This window comes from Varanus komodoensis, unplaced genomic scaffold (genome assembly GCF_004798865.1).
Source record: "Varanus komodoensis strain SLA01 unplaced genomic scaffold, ASM479886v1 scaffold5, whole genome shotgun sequence".
Classification (NCBI taxonomy): domain Eukaryota; kingdom Metazoa; phylum Chordata; class Lepidosauria; order Squamata; family Varanidae; genus Varanus; species Varanus komodoensis.
Genome location: NW_025336087.1, coordinates 21503036 through 21518343, shown reverse-complemented (window position 1 = coordinate 21518343; position 15308 = coordinate 21503036). Strand labels below are relative to the sequence as shown.

Sequence of the window (15308 nt, the reverse complement as noted above, 5' to 3'; positions counted from 1 at the left end):
CGCCCCATTCGCCGAAGCCTCGGGGCGGCTTACAACATAGATAAAACAAGTTAAAATCCATATAAAATAATCTTAATTAAAACACACATTATAAAATAAGCCGCCCTGGCCAGATAAAATTCAATTATATTTAGCATTTAAAATGTTGCTTAAATAAAAAGGTCTTAGCCTGGCGCCGAAAAACATTGTTTGTCATTGTTTTGAGGATAAGCTTGAGAAGAGGAAGAGATCCTAGTTTGTACTGAAAGTTAGCATGTAGCTCAACTTTCATGATGGAACTCCTATGACTTTCATTCTAATAATCAGGACTCAGCATACTCCTTTAAATCAACAGCATGAGCCTAGACAGCCATTTGTGTATCTTGCAGCCCTTAAAATTGCCTTCCTGAAGGCCAAGGAATTTTAAAAGAAAGATTAGGAATTGGAACTGCAGTGAAACTAGTACTTGTACTGCCTGCATCTGTTTTGGAGTGATGCTCCCTCTCATTGTGGTGATCTACCTTGCATCCTAAGCTATTTCTGGGGTACTTCCAGACTCCCAGGAGAAACTTTTGAGGGACAGGTGAGTACAGTGGGAAATAGAGGTAGGGAATCCCTTTATACGAGTGACTTTACACAAATACAAAACTGGGCACCACAAAATCAATAAACCTGATTTTGTAAAATTCATTTATTATTTATTTATAATTGAATTTATAATCTGCATTAACCAATAGTACAGGATGACTCTCTGGGCAGATTTACAAAACACATGAAAACAAAACAAGCAATGACAATGAAAACAATATACAACAAAATAACTATCAACCCCAGTCATAAACACAAATATTCATGGTAGTGACAGGTTCTGGATTTGTTTTGTTTTTAAACCATTGTGGTTTAATAGATTAATGTGATAAGAATTACGCCATTGCATGTTCTCAGAGTTGTTTGAAATGCTATGAGTGGTTTATTGAGAGAGCAAAGAACAAGTTTTAGTTTATTAAATTTTAACTTACCTTGTACTTAGGAAAATGCATGGGTTCTTAACTGTTTGTCCAAATAATCTGAACTTTCATATAAAGCCCAGTTTGTTACCATATATGGATTTTCTTGCAGTAAGACATACACATAGATTGCACAAAGCTACATAGTGCTATTGATATCTTTCCCATTGTTGCCGATAGAAATTTACAAAGTCTGTGGTAAATTGGGAGTAAGTGCTTATGATGTGCACATTGCAATTTGGCTGGAGCAGTCATCATTTTTCTGATATTCTTTCGCTGGATGGCTTTAGGGAAAAAAATGTCTGGCACCAGGATACTATTAGGCTGTAATTAGTGTAACTAACAACTAATATGAAAGAGCAGAATAGAGGTCACCATAAGACTTCAAAGGTCTTAACAGGTTAAGGTTGGAGGGCAATCTGTCTCCTTGCTTAATCTGTTGCCATATCTGGTGAGATTTGTTGAAATCTTCAGCGACCTCTAACCTTGAGGTGTTGCTCTCTCATAATTTACTGGTCACATGCCATGTTCTTTATTCCCATCTGTTTAGATGAGCATAGAACTTAGTGAATGGCAGCTTCATTTTAGAGTTCATGTAGAAATGTGGACAGATTACCAGCCCTTTACTGCAGATAAAAGATCATACTTTAACCACTTTAACGTTCTTGTTCTGCCAGGGCTGGACTAACAAAAGCCATTTTTGCTACATTGTGCAGCTTGATTTCTAATTGATATTTAAAATTAAGTGCATTAATTTTATTATTAAAAAGTGTGTTATTTCACAGACTTCACTAAGTTTCTGCCACACTTAGCTGTCTAATGCTGATGTTATTTGTGTACAGTAAAAAATGAATCCTGCTTTCAAATAAATCTGATACGTAAATAGCTTTGATTTTCTTTCAAGTAAATCTTAACTCTTGTCAATTTCATATGTATCCATGGGTTTTCTATAATAGTTTTCATGTAATGAAAGCTTCAGTGTTGGCCTGTTGTTGTTGTTTTTTGCTGTGTATTACATTTAATTTTACTTTTAATGATGCATTTTTCTTTTAGATTAGGGAGCCCTTCAAAAGAGGGAGAGAAGGGACATAGGGAGAAAATGACTGCCTCACCACCTTTTCACTTTGTGAGGTTCCAGCAATATATTTCCTGAATATGTTTGAACACTGTAGTCTACTGCTGAAGTCACTTTGCAAAGTAATACATAGCTAGTCAAACAAGGCTTTGTTTTAATTACAATTTAAATTTTAAAGGCCTTTGAAAATAACATGAGAATGAAAGAGAAAATAGCAGTCTGAGGCTAGATTTGAAGATGTGTGGTGAAAAAAAAATACAAGGATTTTTCAAGCAGTGACACTAAGAATAGTATTTGGAAAGTCTTTTCTTTTGAGACTATCTTGCGATTAACTAAAGGAGTACTACATCAAAGCTACACTGACTTCAAAGCTCAGCACCACTTACAGCTTACAGCTATTACTAAAATCTACCACTTCACCCTGCCAACATCTCATCTTAGCAGCTTCCCTAAGTTATACCCATCTACTTCCTTTCTTCTGTTTTGAGGGAGAAAATAGTAAAGATACTATTTGAATTTAATATTATTTCAAGCATTCATATAGCTTCAAATACAAGATGCTAGCAACAGAAGGTAGATTTTTATACATTAAAATTGAGGTCAATTTTTTGGGATTTAAATATTTTCAATTTCATCTGTCTGTTCTAATGAAGCATCCTATGATAAATGTCAGGGCAGCATTCAACTGCAAGCTAGTCCTCAACTGACACGATCTGTTTGCCTTTGATAGACAATGTCCTTTATTAAATAAATTGCTAAAGAACTTGTACTTGCAGCAGAGTCCATTCCAGTAAACCTTGAAAAAAATGATTTAAAACAATTAGTAATTTGATAAAAGAATTGAATGCCACTGGGGCACAGTATTGTTCTCGCCTACAAAGACTTTAAAACAGAACATTTCAAAAATTTGCTCCATAAAATTGTTATGGAAGTTTTCCAAAGTAACTGATTTTGAAAGAGATGTGGTAATATATATTATCTCTGTGCTAATCTTACAGTGCACTTAATCACTGCTAATAACTTGTTGCTATGTTTTTCATCTTAATTAAATTAAAAATAGAAATACAGAAATATTGAATAATGCTATCAATAGATTACTGCTTTTTTAACTAATTGTCTGAATTTTATACAATTCAATTGATCGGTTAAATACATTTATATTTTTCAAAATCTTAATGAAAGGACCTTATATAGATGCCTGAAGGAAGAAGACTCTTTTCTTCAGTGTAAAATAGCTTAGAAATTCATAGTCTGATGGCTGTGGGTGTAGGCTGGAAAGTGAAGCAGGCATTAAGCTTATTGTTCATCAAATATGGCATAAAGAGGATGAAGTTGACACATCTATGTGACCTGCATAGGAACAGGCCTTTCAAAAGTCCCAGAGTGTTTACTTATGGCCAGCCTCACTCATTAATCTGCAATTAAATTTAGTTGATTAACTACAGCAATTAATTAATTGAAGTTTTTTGGTCTTAATATTTAATACTTCTCATTTTAGCAGTCATTCATGTATAGTAGTATTGGATTGGATTTTATCCTCTTTACAGTAATATGAAGGTAAATAGTAGTTTACTGTGGTGTTAATGCAGCATTTAAAAGTGCTATGTTATTATTTTCTGATTGGGAATTTTTATGCTTAAACTTGTTGAAATGGCAGATCAATTTTGAAATAAAATTTGTCCCGTAAATTATGTCAACAAAAAGTTAGAAGCATGTCAATTTAACAGTCTATATGTTCAGTAGAGATATATGGCATGTTCTCTGGAACTGTGCCATTAATCCTTTTACAGCCATTTGTCGCAATGAAGAGAAATTACTAGCAAAATAAGTGATCATATGTTAAGGGGTATGACTTTGCTTCATTTGTACGCTTTTTTTAGTTTGCAAATGCAGCTGGCAATCTTGCAAATATTTAAGCCAGTCTTTTTATTAAAATTGAAAGAATGTGGCAACAGTCAGCAATTTTGAGCCTCTTGGCCAGAGTCCAACCAGCTACTTGTTTGGCCACACTTAGTTCCACATCGCTGACTTTAGAAGGCAGAAGTGGCCCAGTTCTGTGCTGACCTATTGGTCATGACCACTCCTACTTCATTCGGAGGGCTTTATATCCTAATCTTCTTGCACACATAATGGAGGTCTGAAGCAATAAATAAAGATTTAAAGTACAGAAACTTGCTGGCTGTTCAGATGACTGATCTATAATAGGTGTAAATGAATTAATGCAATACATTCAGTTGAAAAAGATATTGTTTCTTAAGAATTCACATGTGCAAAGGAGGGAAATAGCTGTTAAATCTAAACCATGGATGGCAAGTGTATTTTATGTCCAAATAACATGCTTTTTCTTTTAAAAGAATACAGAAAATGCTTCCAGAATGGTTGATTATATTAACAGAATGTCAGTGCGTTTGAAATAAATAGATGTAATAGACTCATGTGATATATAATCTTTGAATATATGTTTTCCTTCATTGTTGAGGACTTTTTCTTATTATAATGCATTTCCCTGGAATAAAATGTGCATAGTATGAATCATTTGAGACTCATCATATACAGAGCATCATGTCTGCCTCCCTTTTGTTAAACTTGGAAAAATGCTTTTAAACTTTTTTTGCATGTCCTGCAGTACAGAAGTGTGAAGCAGTAGCAAGCAGGCTAATCACATGCGTCTATGATAGTAGCAGTAACCTTAGCATTAACTTTTGATTAATGTAAACCAGCTAGTATTTGTATTTTGATTCTAAGAAATGCAGTTGCAGGACTCGTGTTTGTGTTTACTAGTTTTCTGGCCAGGCTGTAGACATTAAAATACACAAGTCAAACTGAAATTAAATCTCAAGCTGATGAAGAGAAAAGCTACAGCTGCTGATACTTGTTTTTGGAATTCTGCATAAAACTTTTGAAGGTATATGATCCTTAAAGGGTTTTTAAAAAAAATAATTAAGACTTTTAACATCTTTTCTTTGTACACACTTTCTGTGTAATCCTTTAAGTTCAAAGATTAAACATGCAATGAGTGCATTTAAATATAGTTTTGATATAGCACTGTGGGAAATGTTCCTCTGACATTAGAACTCTCCTCTGTACAGTAATAAGCATCCTTAAATGCATCCATTTTATTTGACTTCAAAGAGCATAGTGCCACTGTAGATGGGGAGAACTGTAACAGTCTCAAGTGGCTTATGTGTAGTTTCTTTAAAATGCTAGTGGATTATCTGCCTCATGTGTAAGATTCTTTGATAGCTATTGGATGGTGAAGAAGCCATGAACTACCCAAATATACCATGAAATTAGATTCTTAGACCCTTCCTTGTTACTTTCTATACCAAAAAAAGAAATAGTATAGAGTATATTAGCAAATACATCCATAAATTATAGAACATCGTGTCAGCAATCCAGACACACTATTTCAATGTGACAAGTTATACCATATACTTTGTTTAGAATGAAAAACTATTTGGTGAAAAAAATTATTCCATTTGTCTTGGGCTTTTTTTACATTGTATTACTTATAAAAATCATCTTGACTGATGCTGTTATAAAAAGAATTTATTAGAAACTAATCTTTTACAAATATTGAAAATAAGATAACTCCAACTTTCAATGATAAAAGTCAGAATAAAGAGGTAGGTGGTTTGTGTTAGGTGACACTGTGCCCTTCCTGTCTAATTTGATTACACAGATCCACCAAAGCCTCAGGCAAAGCTGATTTTAGTTATAATCAGCTTCTTAACCTTTTGAGAACTAACATAAACAGTACCTACCAGTGGTTAATTATGTTACTCAGTTATGTACAGCAAAGTGCAAAAGTAAAAACACAGAACAAAAGTAATGTATGTTGTAGCAAAATAGAGTAAGATTCAACACTTTAGCAGAGTATAATACTTTTCTTTCTATCTACACTTACAATTTCACTGACCAGAGAGATGAAATTCATATTTGTGCAGCAAATTCAAGAGGGAAGATTCAGAATCTGATCAAGTTATGTCAGTGATCAAAAGTGAATTTTTGCTGCATTATAAATATTTGAATATTACAAATGATAAAAATATCCACAACACCCACATGATCTGTCTTCAGAAGAGTCATGAGCAACACAACTTTTTTTTTTATACAAACTGTTTTCTTATCTTGACTCATTGATAAAAGATTTGTCCCAAAGTTCTGCAGGTAGAATGTTACAGGCTTAAGCTCCCTCACTCTCTCCACCACCACCTTTTTTAAGGAAGGCTTTCTCTGATGATGAAGAGTTGTTGCCAGTCAGAGTGGACCATTCTTGGTAGGGTATCTCATCTGACTTAGTCTGAGACAGTTTTATACCGCTGAAGACATTCCATAGGGCTTGGTATACAGAAGTTCCCAAGTTCAATCCCCCATACCTCCATTTAAAGGAGATCTCGGGTTGTAGGGCTGGTAAATAACTGTGTCTGAGACCTTGGGATACAGCAAATGTGGGCCAGTGTAGACAATATCCAGCATTGTAAGTTCACGTGTTCAAATCACTTTTAGTCACTATACCCATGTCCCAAAAATGTCTTTATTTGCATTTTCTCATCTCACATTAGTGAGTTGTGATGACATACCTAGAGGAGGCTTAAGTATATCTACAGATCTCTTGATCAGGTGAATTCAAGATTCATAGTTTTAATATTTTGAACATATTGGCAGGATAACAAGTTTAGTTCAAATTATCCTAAGTTCACGTGTTCAAATCACTTTTAGTCACTATACCCATGTCCCAAAAATGTCTTTATTTGCATTTTCTCATCTCACATTAGTGAGTTGTGATGACATACCTAGAGGAGGCTTAAGTATATCTACAGATCTCTTGATCAGGTGAATTCAAGATTCATAGTTTTAATATTTTGAACATATTGGCAGGATAACAAGTTTAGTTCAAATTATCCTGTCATCCCTATGAGGACAATCAAGCCAAGTGGAAAAACCTATTTTATGATAAAAGGTGTATTACCTTGTAAGAGAAAATAAAATGACAAGAGGAGAAAAAGGAGATAGGATGCTATGGAACAGTGGGAGAGAATGAACATGAAAAATTACCGTATTTTTCACTATATAAGATGCACTTTTTTCCCCCTCAAAAGTAAGGGGAAATGTCTGTGCGTCTTAGAGAGCGAATGTGTGTGTGCCCGATGCCCGGCATGCTTCCGGCCCGCCTGCACCACGTGGCACCACCTGGCCGGCACAGGTGAGAGCTGTGCCGCTCAGGGGGAGTGATGCGGAGGAGGAGGAGCCGTGGGCTTTAACCCACCGGCTGCACAGAGAGATGGACTGCTCACCCCCACCGCCTGGGAAGACCTGCCGCGGAGGAGGAGGAGCTGCGGGCTTTAACCCACCGGCTGCACGGAGAGACGGACTGCTCACCTCCACCACCCGGGAAGACCTGCCGCGGAGGAGGAGGAGCTGCGGGCTTTAACCCGCCGGCCACACGGAGAGACGGACTGCTCACCCCCACCACCCAGGAAGACCTGCCGCCGCCACCGCCAGGAAGACCACTGCCGGCACACTTCCAGCCTGGCTGCACCACACCTGGCCGGCACGCGCTCGGCGCTCCCTGCTCCGCCCCCTCCTCCGGCGCAGGTGAGAGCTGTTAATCACAGGTCGGTGTGTGTTTTCAAATGGCAGCCCGTCTTTTAATGAAGCCCATGGGGAAGTGATGGGGAATGTGCCTGTGATTATCAGGAAAGTTTCCATGGATCTCTCCTCTAAAAACTAGGTGTGTCTTTTGGTCAGGTGCATCTTATAGAGCGAAAAATACGGTATACTATAGAACTAGTTGACCAATCAGAAAGTAACCTTTGTGGGCCCCAGTGGTATGTCAGGTTTTTACCTATTTAAATTACTTTCTGTCCTTACAGAAAAGTGGTTCAATGTAGCTCAAGTCTTCTGAACAGAGTATCCTACTAATTTAACTAAACAAAAATCAGACATCCTAAGGATGTAGCAGCCCTATCCAAATACATTATTCTCTAGGACTATTCTGACCTAATGTAACAAAGAATTGAGTCTCTTCTTCAAAAGTCTGCTAGAATACACCATAAATTACCACTCACTTCATGTACACACTTCAGGGCATTAAAACTTTTTTCTGATACAGTCCATAGTTCTGAAGATGCTAAATCCCTGATTGTTTCCAGACATCCCTTCCTTTTCCTGCTTCTGTCTATCACTTCTAATTCCAGCAGGTCTGCAGCACGGTTGATCATAGCTCTTCTCTGTGTGGCTAACCACAGGCAGCAGCTGCTCTTCAATCCCTTTTTGGCTGCAAGCCTTCTTCCTCTCAGCTGTATCAGACTGTGGAAGTACTCACTGCTGCTGAGACATACCACATGTTACAAATGGAAAGCAGCACCAGTGGGATACTGTAATTGCTTCTGACCTAGGATAGATGATTGGAAACTGGGTGACAGAAGGGTAGGGGAGAGAGGATGCAGGAGATGAAGCAAGAGAAAGGATATGGCAAATAAGAGCAAGGGAAAGGAAGTGCTGGAAGACTAGTGAGAGATCTCATTTTCTTAGGCTAATGTGACAGAAACAATGCAAAAATATATATAAAGTAGAAAGATTTTGTAGTACAACGAAAACATAAAAATAAAACTCAATTGACAGAATTTGAGAAAAATAAGCAAAAGGCTATAAAGAGAAAATATAACATTAACATTGATTTTGTTGGGTATTTTAAGCGCATCTTGTAGTCTCTATGCAGATTATAGCATGTTGATAATTTTTTTGGTGAATGTTCTTCTGATTAGTGAATCTGCAGCCTATTTTTAAACATGTTAATTTTGATGTAAGGGCCAAACTAGATGTGACTTAAATGCATGCATTAAATGCATTTAATAACCACATTGTTAAAGATGCAGATAGCAGCTACTGGAGAAGTTGATAATTATCATGATACAGCAGGTGGGCAGTGGGGGAGCCTAACCCATTTTTCACTTGTTTAATTTTTTATGAAACTCCTTCCAAACATACATTTCCCAGCCTTTTAAAGGGGGTTGCATAGAAAAGCAGTGAGTCTGCAGGACATCCAGTGCAAGGCTTGGCAACAGCAGCACAAGGCAGAACTGGGTAGATGGAGGGCTTGTGTTCTGTAGTTTTAATTATTATGAACCATCCAGGGCTTTGGTTACCAGGCAGTACAGACATGTAATAAGGAAAGAAACATGTGGGGAGGGCTCTCCTAGGAACTCTTCTCTATCACCTCTATATCTTAGATAGGATCAAGCACAGGAAAGTTTCTAGTAGAGGGAAGTTCCTTGTTGCAAGGAAAGTTTAAGGAAGCTGACACTTCAGATATAAGTTAAACAGCAAGTTGCTTTTGCTCTTGTTTACCATAGGCACATGTGTACACATACACACATTCTAAGACTCCAGGGCCACTCTAAGCATAAATACTTTGAAAGGAAGCATGGGTCTTCCTCTAATAACCTTTTTTTATCCCGATTGTCCAATTCTGATAGTTCAAGGTGAAGTAGCATCCCAAAGGTGGGCCCTTGCATACAAGCCCTGAACAGCATAAAGAGGCAGCAACCCCCAACTAAGGATCAGCTGTCATGTAAAGCAGTGCTGGTCAGGATTTCTCTCCACAATACTCAGAGGCTTCCACAGTCAACCTTGACTATATGTCCCTGAGTCTTTCTAAGGCAGTAGAAATCTTACAGTTCACAAACGAACAAGGAGGAAGGGACTTCATCCTCCCTATCTTCTGAGGTATAGGTAGTTTTTCTATAGAAGATAATGAAGTCTCTGATCATGTCATTTCTAGAAACAGTCAATTATTTCATTCACAGTAGAATTATTTGAACAAAGTAATTATCTGCTTACTGAAGAAGCCATGTTCAGTCCCATAATCATTCCTGAAGTGCCTCAGATCCTCACCACAGAAACTTCTGCTGCAGTGTGTCATCTTCAACAGTGATACGCTCTAAGGGTTAGGATGGCCCAAGGACACACATTAGTGGATGGGGGTCATATTATGCAAAATGTCAGAACTTCAGCAGAAATCAAATATGATTTCTCTTTCATATTGTTCAACACTTGATTTCCTCTTCTCTAAGGACATAAGATTGCTGTGTTTTCAAAGATCATATGGATATGTAAACCTTTTTCTTTTTTTGAAAACATTTTCTTTTATGTATCTTCCTAGCTGTTTGAAATTCCTGGTAGTTGACAACAATCCAAGCTTATTTATAATTAAATAAATATTCAATACAGAATATCTTCTCTATTAAAGTCTCCTGGGACAACTGCTTCTAACATTTTTATTAGATGAAGTTTACACTGTAGCTGTTACTATGCCTTTAGATTTGGAAAATTGGGGGGGGGGGGGGGGAACACTAGTTGAAAGCCTAGTTTGGCTGATTTGGCAGCATGATTACATATGTCCACTGTGTCTTGTTCCAAGTCATCTCACCACACTTTATACCATTTTTCCTACTTTTAAACACATGCTGCTATGGATTGGTCATTTTTCCAGGTTCACAGTTCCTAGCTATACCAACTGGAGGTCTGACCAATGATTTAACTGCTCATATACCAATGTATTCTCAGCTTTTTTTCCATTCTTAGAGAACTTACGAACTGGCAACTTCTTAGGATTCTTATCTATTAATGTAATAATTTTTCATATTCATTTTCCTATCCCAGTGTATTTCCTTTGGAGCTGCCTTTCCTATTTTGTTTCCTTCAGACCCTTTATTTTTGTTTTTTCTCATTTTCATAATTATCTTCAACTTATACTCCAGACATATTTCATTCCCTCTTACTTATTCTCACCTTATCCTTTTGCATAAACTCAGGTTTTATTTCTCTTTATACTAAACCATATTTCCCCTACTATGTATCTTCACCACTGTGGTTAACAACCCATTGCACTCTGCAGGGAAAAATTTAATTAACCCTAAGTCCTTGAGGGTGCCATTCACCTGTTTCTCAGTCAGAAACATCTGCTTGATTATGAGTTGTCCACCCTTGCTTGCTCTGCAACTGGGAGAATTCCCCAGAATGGTGGAGAATACATTGCTAATTCAATTACCTGAATTCAGTTCAATGACTTAATTAACCATTACATCATCTAAGGAATTTTGATGCTCTTGTGCTCTTATCTGAGAAAAATTATCATCAGTGGTGAGCTCAGTTGCAAGATCTCTAGCATCCTCATCTAAGGTATTTCAATACATAGCATACCTAGGGTCAATAGACCAATCTAAACCAGAAGTTGTGAGATCATTTCTCTCCTAGGAGACAAAAATTGTGAAATCGTGGTGTAAGGGTTTGGTTTTGGTTTTTGTTCCTCCTTTCAGAAAGGGCTTCAGCTGAGAGCCCCACATTTTTATAACCAAAACATTTCTACACTTGTAACCTAAAATGTTACTTTAAGTGTGCCAGAAATCAGCAGTTATTATCCATAAATACTCACTGCTTATACAGAATTAAATTCATAGGTGATAGATTAATAAATTTAATTAAACTTAAAATTGCAATCAAAGACAATACATTTTAAAATTGTCAGGTAAGTTGTTGGATATTTCAACCTTCAAGACAAAATCCAGAGTACTAACTCATAGACAACTCAGTATTCATACAGATTAAATTTAACTAGGCCAACAGTTACCCTGTTCTTTGCAGGAGTCCACTGAGAAAAAGACAGAAAGTTAACAGTCAGAATCAGCCTCAGCTCTGATTGTGGCAGAGGTCCAATAACCGGATCTTGGAACAGTGCAAGCAACCCTAAGGTGAAAGACAGGCAGCTCCATCATAACCATCAGTGCATGGCTCAGCAGTACTCAGACAAAACAGGAGGCCAATCCTAATCAGGCTGGAATCCTACAGCAGGAATGTTTGGGCTCTGCACTTTGACTGCTGCTGCTAAGACAGATGTATTGCATACCCGTAAAGCCTGCAGTTCTTTGTGTTCTCGGTGCATCACACACATGGGCACTGCACCTACATGGGTCCTGTTGTCAGGAAGATTTTCCTAGCTAAGCATTTTAGCAAGAGCCCCACCCTCCCCCTGGCAGTATATAAAGGTGGGGCTCCTGCCATTTTCTTCAGTGTGTTTTCAACCGCCATTGGTTGCTTTGGAAATGTTCTACTATCCTAGGTTTCCTCAATCCTAAAATCTTTTATCCTATTTTTGAACTCTTCTTTACCTCATAAAACACTTTTCTCTCACTACTTTAACTAACATAACTATCCAAATCTATCATTTAAGAAACCCCTCTATTGCCTCTTCAGAAATCTCTTCTTTCTTCTTCTTTTTAACCATTAACCATCACCCCTCCCTCCTCCTTTCTACCTGATGGCTTTTACAGCAGTATTAAAAAAATATGCATACTGCAACACTAAAATGTCCACTTCATATAGGCACTCTCTCTGCCTCTTCTGCATAAGCGACAATCACAGAGTAGACACATGCCTGGACTGCCAAGCTTTCACACACCAGGCAACAAAAAAATCAGGCTGGCCATCTGAAGCACAAAATGTGGACACGTGCTCCCACCACAGCCGATGCAGTTACCTTGGTCTTATTGGATTGCCCTTCCACCTCACAGGCAAGTCTGACATTGTGTCCACTATCAGCAGCTGTGGGGGCACCACAAACAACATTGCTCAGATCCAGGCACTCAACAGTCAAGGAATGGCCCAAACAGAGACTCCAAAAAAAAAAAAAAAAACAAAAAAAAAGGCCCAAAAAAAAAAAAAAAAGTCATAAAATAGCGGCTGCAAGCAACAACAAAATAGCAAACAGCCAAGAAAAAACCAAAGAAACAGACTTCAACGTGACTTGTCTACTTGGCCTTACACACAGGATGGTTCCTCCATTCCGCCACCAGTCCTACCAGTGGACTCTAGACTGGCTTCATCCTCAGCTCCTGCATTGCCTATGCCTACAGATCAGCCCTCTGTGCAACCATTGGGTACTACAACAAGAATGGAACTGACAATCTTTCTCAGAGGGTGAGATACTAGATTCTCCACCTCACCTTCCAATGTCACTACTGTCTATTTCATCTCCGAGACCACCCTGAAAGCCAGTTCCTGGCCCTTCCTATGCACAGTTCTCTCTGGCACCATCACACAGTTCCATACTCCATTCAAGGAAGCCACCTAGATCCTGATGCCAGCTTAGGGAAGGGGCTCTCACTGGATGCCACAACTGTCGGTAGTATCCTACAGGCATTACACATGGAATCTGAGACTAAGAGACCCAGCATAACTCTATTGGAACATGTCCTCCTATCCTCCAGAAGGTTCATGGGTTACTGTTCCATCAGTTCCTGTGCCCACACTACCACCACATCCAAGGGCACTGGCTCCAGTCTGTCAACCTTCTGCCCCCATTCACCATCCACTGCCTTCTTACCAGCCAGCATTGCCACATTCTTCATCCTTACCATCTAGCTATTCCTCTGTGTCTGTTGCTGCTGACTATGCCTCAGACTCTGACCACCTGCACTATGAAGACCTGATCTCCCCATCCCCAGATGATGTAATCACAATTCAGGGTCAGGAATCCCCCTTTGAGGACCAGGGAAGGTTCTCCGAGCAGGTCCTCTGGGATGGCAACATCACTCAGCTTAGATTCCCAGTAGCTGACTAAGCCACCAATTGATCTGATCTAGAATGTCATTTGGGTGGAAAATACTGTGCTGATGGCCCTCCCATTTATTCCAACTCTCCTGATTGCCATGGAAAATCCTTTCACAACAATGGTCAATGTCCTAATGCTTAGAGAGCCTCTACTGGGTCCAGGAGAGGGACATCCCATCCCTTTATTTCCACTAATTACAAAAGTACTGGCCAAAATTTGGCAAGACAAAACCAATTGTCTCCTAGTGACTCCACAGTGACCTTGACGTGGTTTGCCCATGTTCTACATCTCTTCAACCAAAATTTACTCATGGTTCCCATCAAAGCTATATATCCTCTCTCAGAGCAGACAGATGATCTTATATCCAAATATTGTAACACTTCAACTTACAGCATGGAGGATCAACAGGTAGACCAAGAAACCTTCCACCAACCCAAGATACAATCAATCCTCAATGTTGCCTTAAGGCCAAACATGGGACAGTCATATGAAGCTAAGTGGAAAACATTCTCACACTTCTCTCATAACGAGGTATTTGACAAGACAACAACTCCCATCCAACAGATCCTTACCTTCCTCTGTAACCCTTTCCTCAAAGGTCTAAAACCATCATTTATTAGGGTTTATTTAGTGGCAATCTCCACCTTTCATATTCCAGTGGAGGGATCCACAGTTTTCTCCCATCCTCTTTCCCAACAGTTCTTAAAGGAATTCCACAATGTGAGGTGCAACAACTGAGATTCCATACTAGTTCCCCCATCACCCTCCCAACAACTTTTTATGTCCATCCAAGATAACATTGCCAGACAAGATCACAAGTTCATTTGTCTCACAAGTGTATTGAAAGAGTCTCTGACCTGGTGGCTGGCCATGGACTATCTCACCAGGGCTGTCAGCTTCCAAAACCCTTAAAGTTGCACATATTCAAAACAGCCTTACAAAATGGATATTTTATATCAGCTGATGCAACATTTAGATTCCATAAAGTGATCTATGACAGTAAGGATTCACTATCCAATCCTGTGTCTGTCTAACTTTGCTTTACACTAAGATATATTCCTGCCCTTCATTTTATTTCATGAATTTCTATACTATCCAATAGCCAAAGCTCTCTGGGTGATTTACAAATATTAAAACCTTAATATACAATCATATTCATAGTATGAAGACCATTTATATACAAACATATAAACAGAAATATTCCTCGGAGAACAGAAATGTTATATTTACTGTAAATTCTTAATCTGGAGTTAGGCAGGAAGGGAATCATGCAGTTTCCCAGGGTTTTAAGGTTTACTGATTCATTCTGCTGAATGATAAGAATATGTGGAGAGATAAGAAGGGTCTCTTGGAATTAAATCTTTCTAGATCTATATCTGGAAATTGTTTGGGAAGGAGCAGTTTACTGGCATGTGGCCCAGGCGCCATATACATCTTGTTTCCTAGCACTGGTCTGCTATCAACTGTGTTCATACATATTTTTCATTCTGTTTTGAGGGAAAAAATAGCACTGCCCAAGGAGGAGTCAGTCAGAAACTTTCATTGCCTCCTTCCTTTTAGGCAACTGTTTTCTAGCAAATTACATTCTTACAGAGTGAATTCTGAGTACGTGAATTCTGTCATAGTTGCACAT

At 38.4% G+C, this 15308-nt stretch overlaps 1 protein-coding gene across 5 annotated transcripts in view; it reads left to right on the top strand.

The window, feature by feature from the left end:
- Nucleotides 1-15308, top strand: part of FAM172A (family with sequence similarity 172 member A) — a 312125-nt gene that overhangs the window by 237996 nt on the left and 58821 nt on the right. Inside the window, exon 11 of one of the 5 annotated variants that reach the window (XM_044446034.1) lies at nt 2040-6721. The exons of the other annotated variants lie outside the window; for them this stretch is intronic. Within the exon in view, the coding sequence (XP_044301969.1) occupies nt 2040-2044 (5 nt within the window). The 3' untranslated portion in view covers nt 2045-6721. Of the gene's footprint in view, nt 1-2039; nt 6722-15308 lie in introns of those variants that run through there. 5 annotated transcript variants of the gene reach the window in all.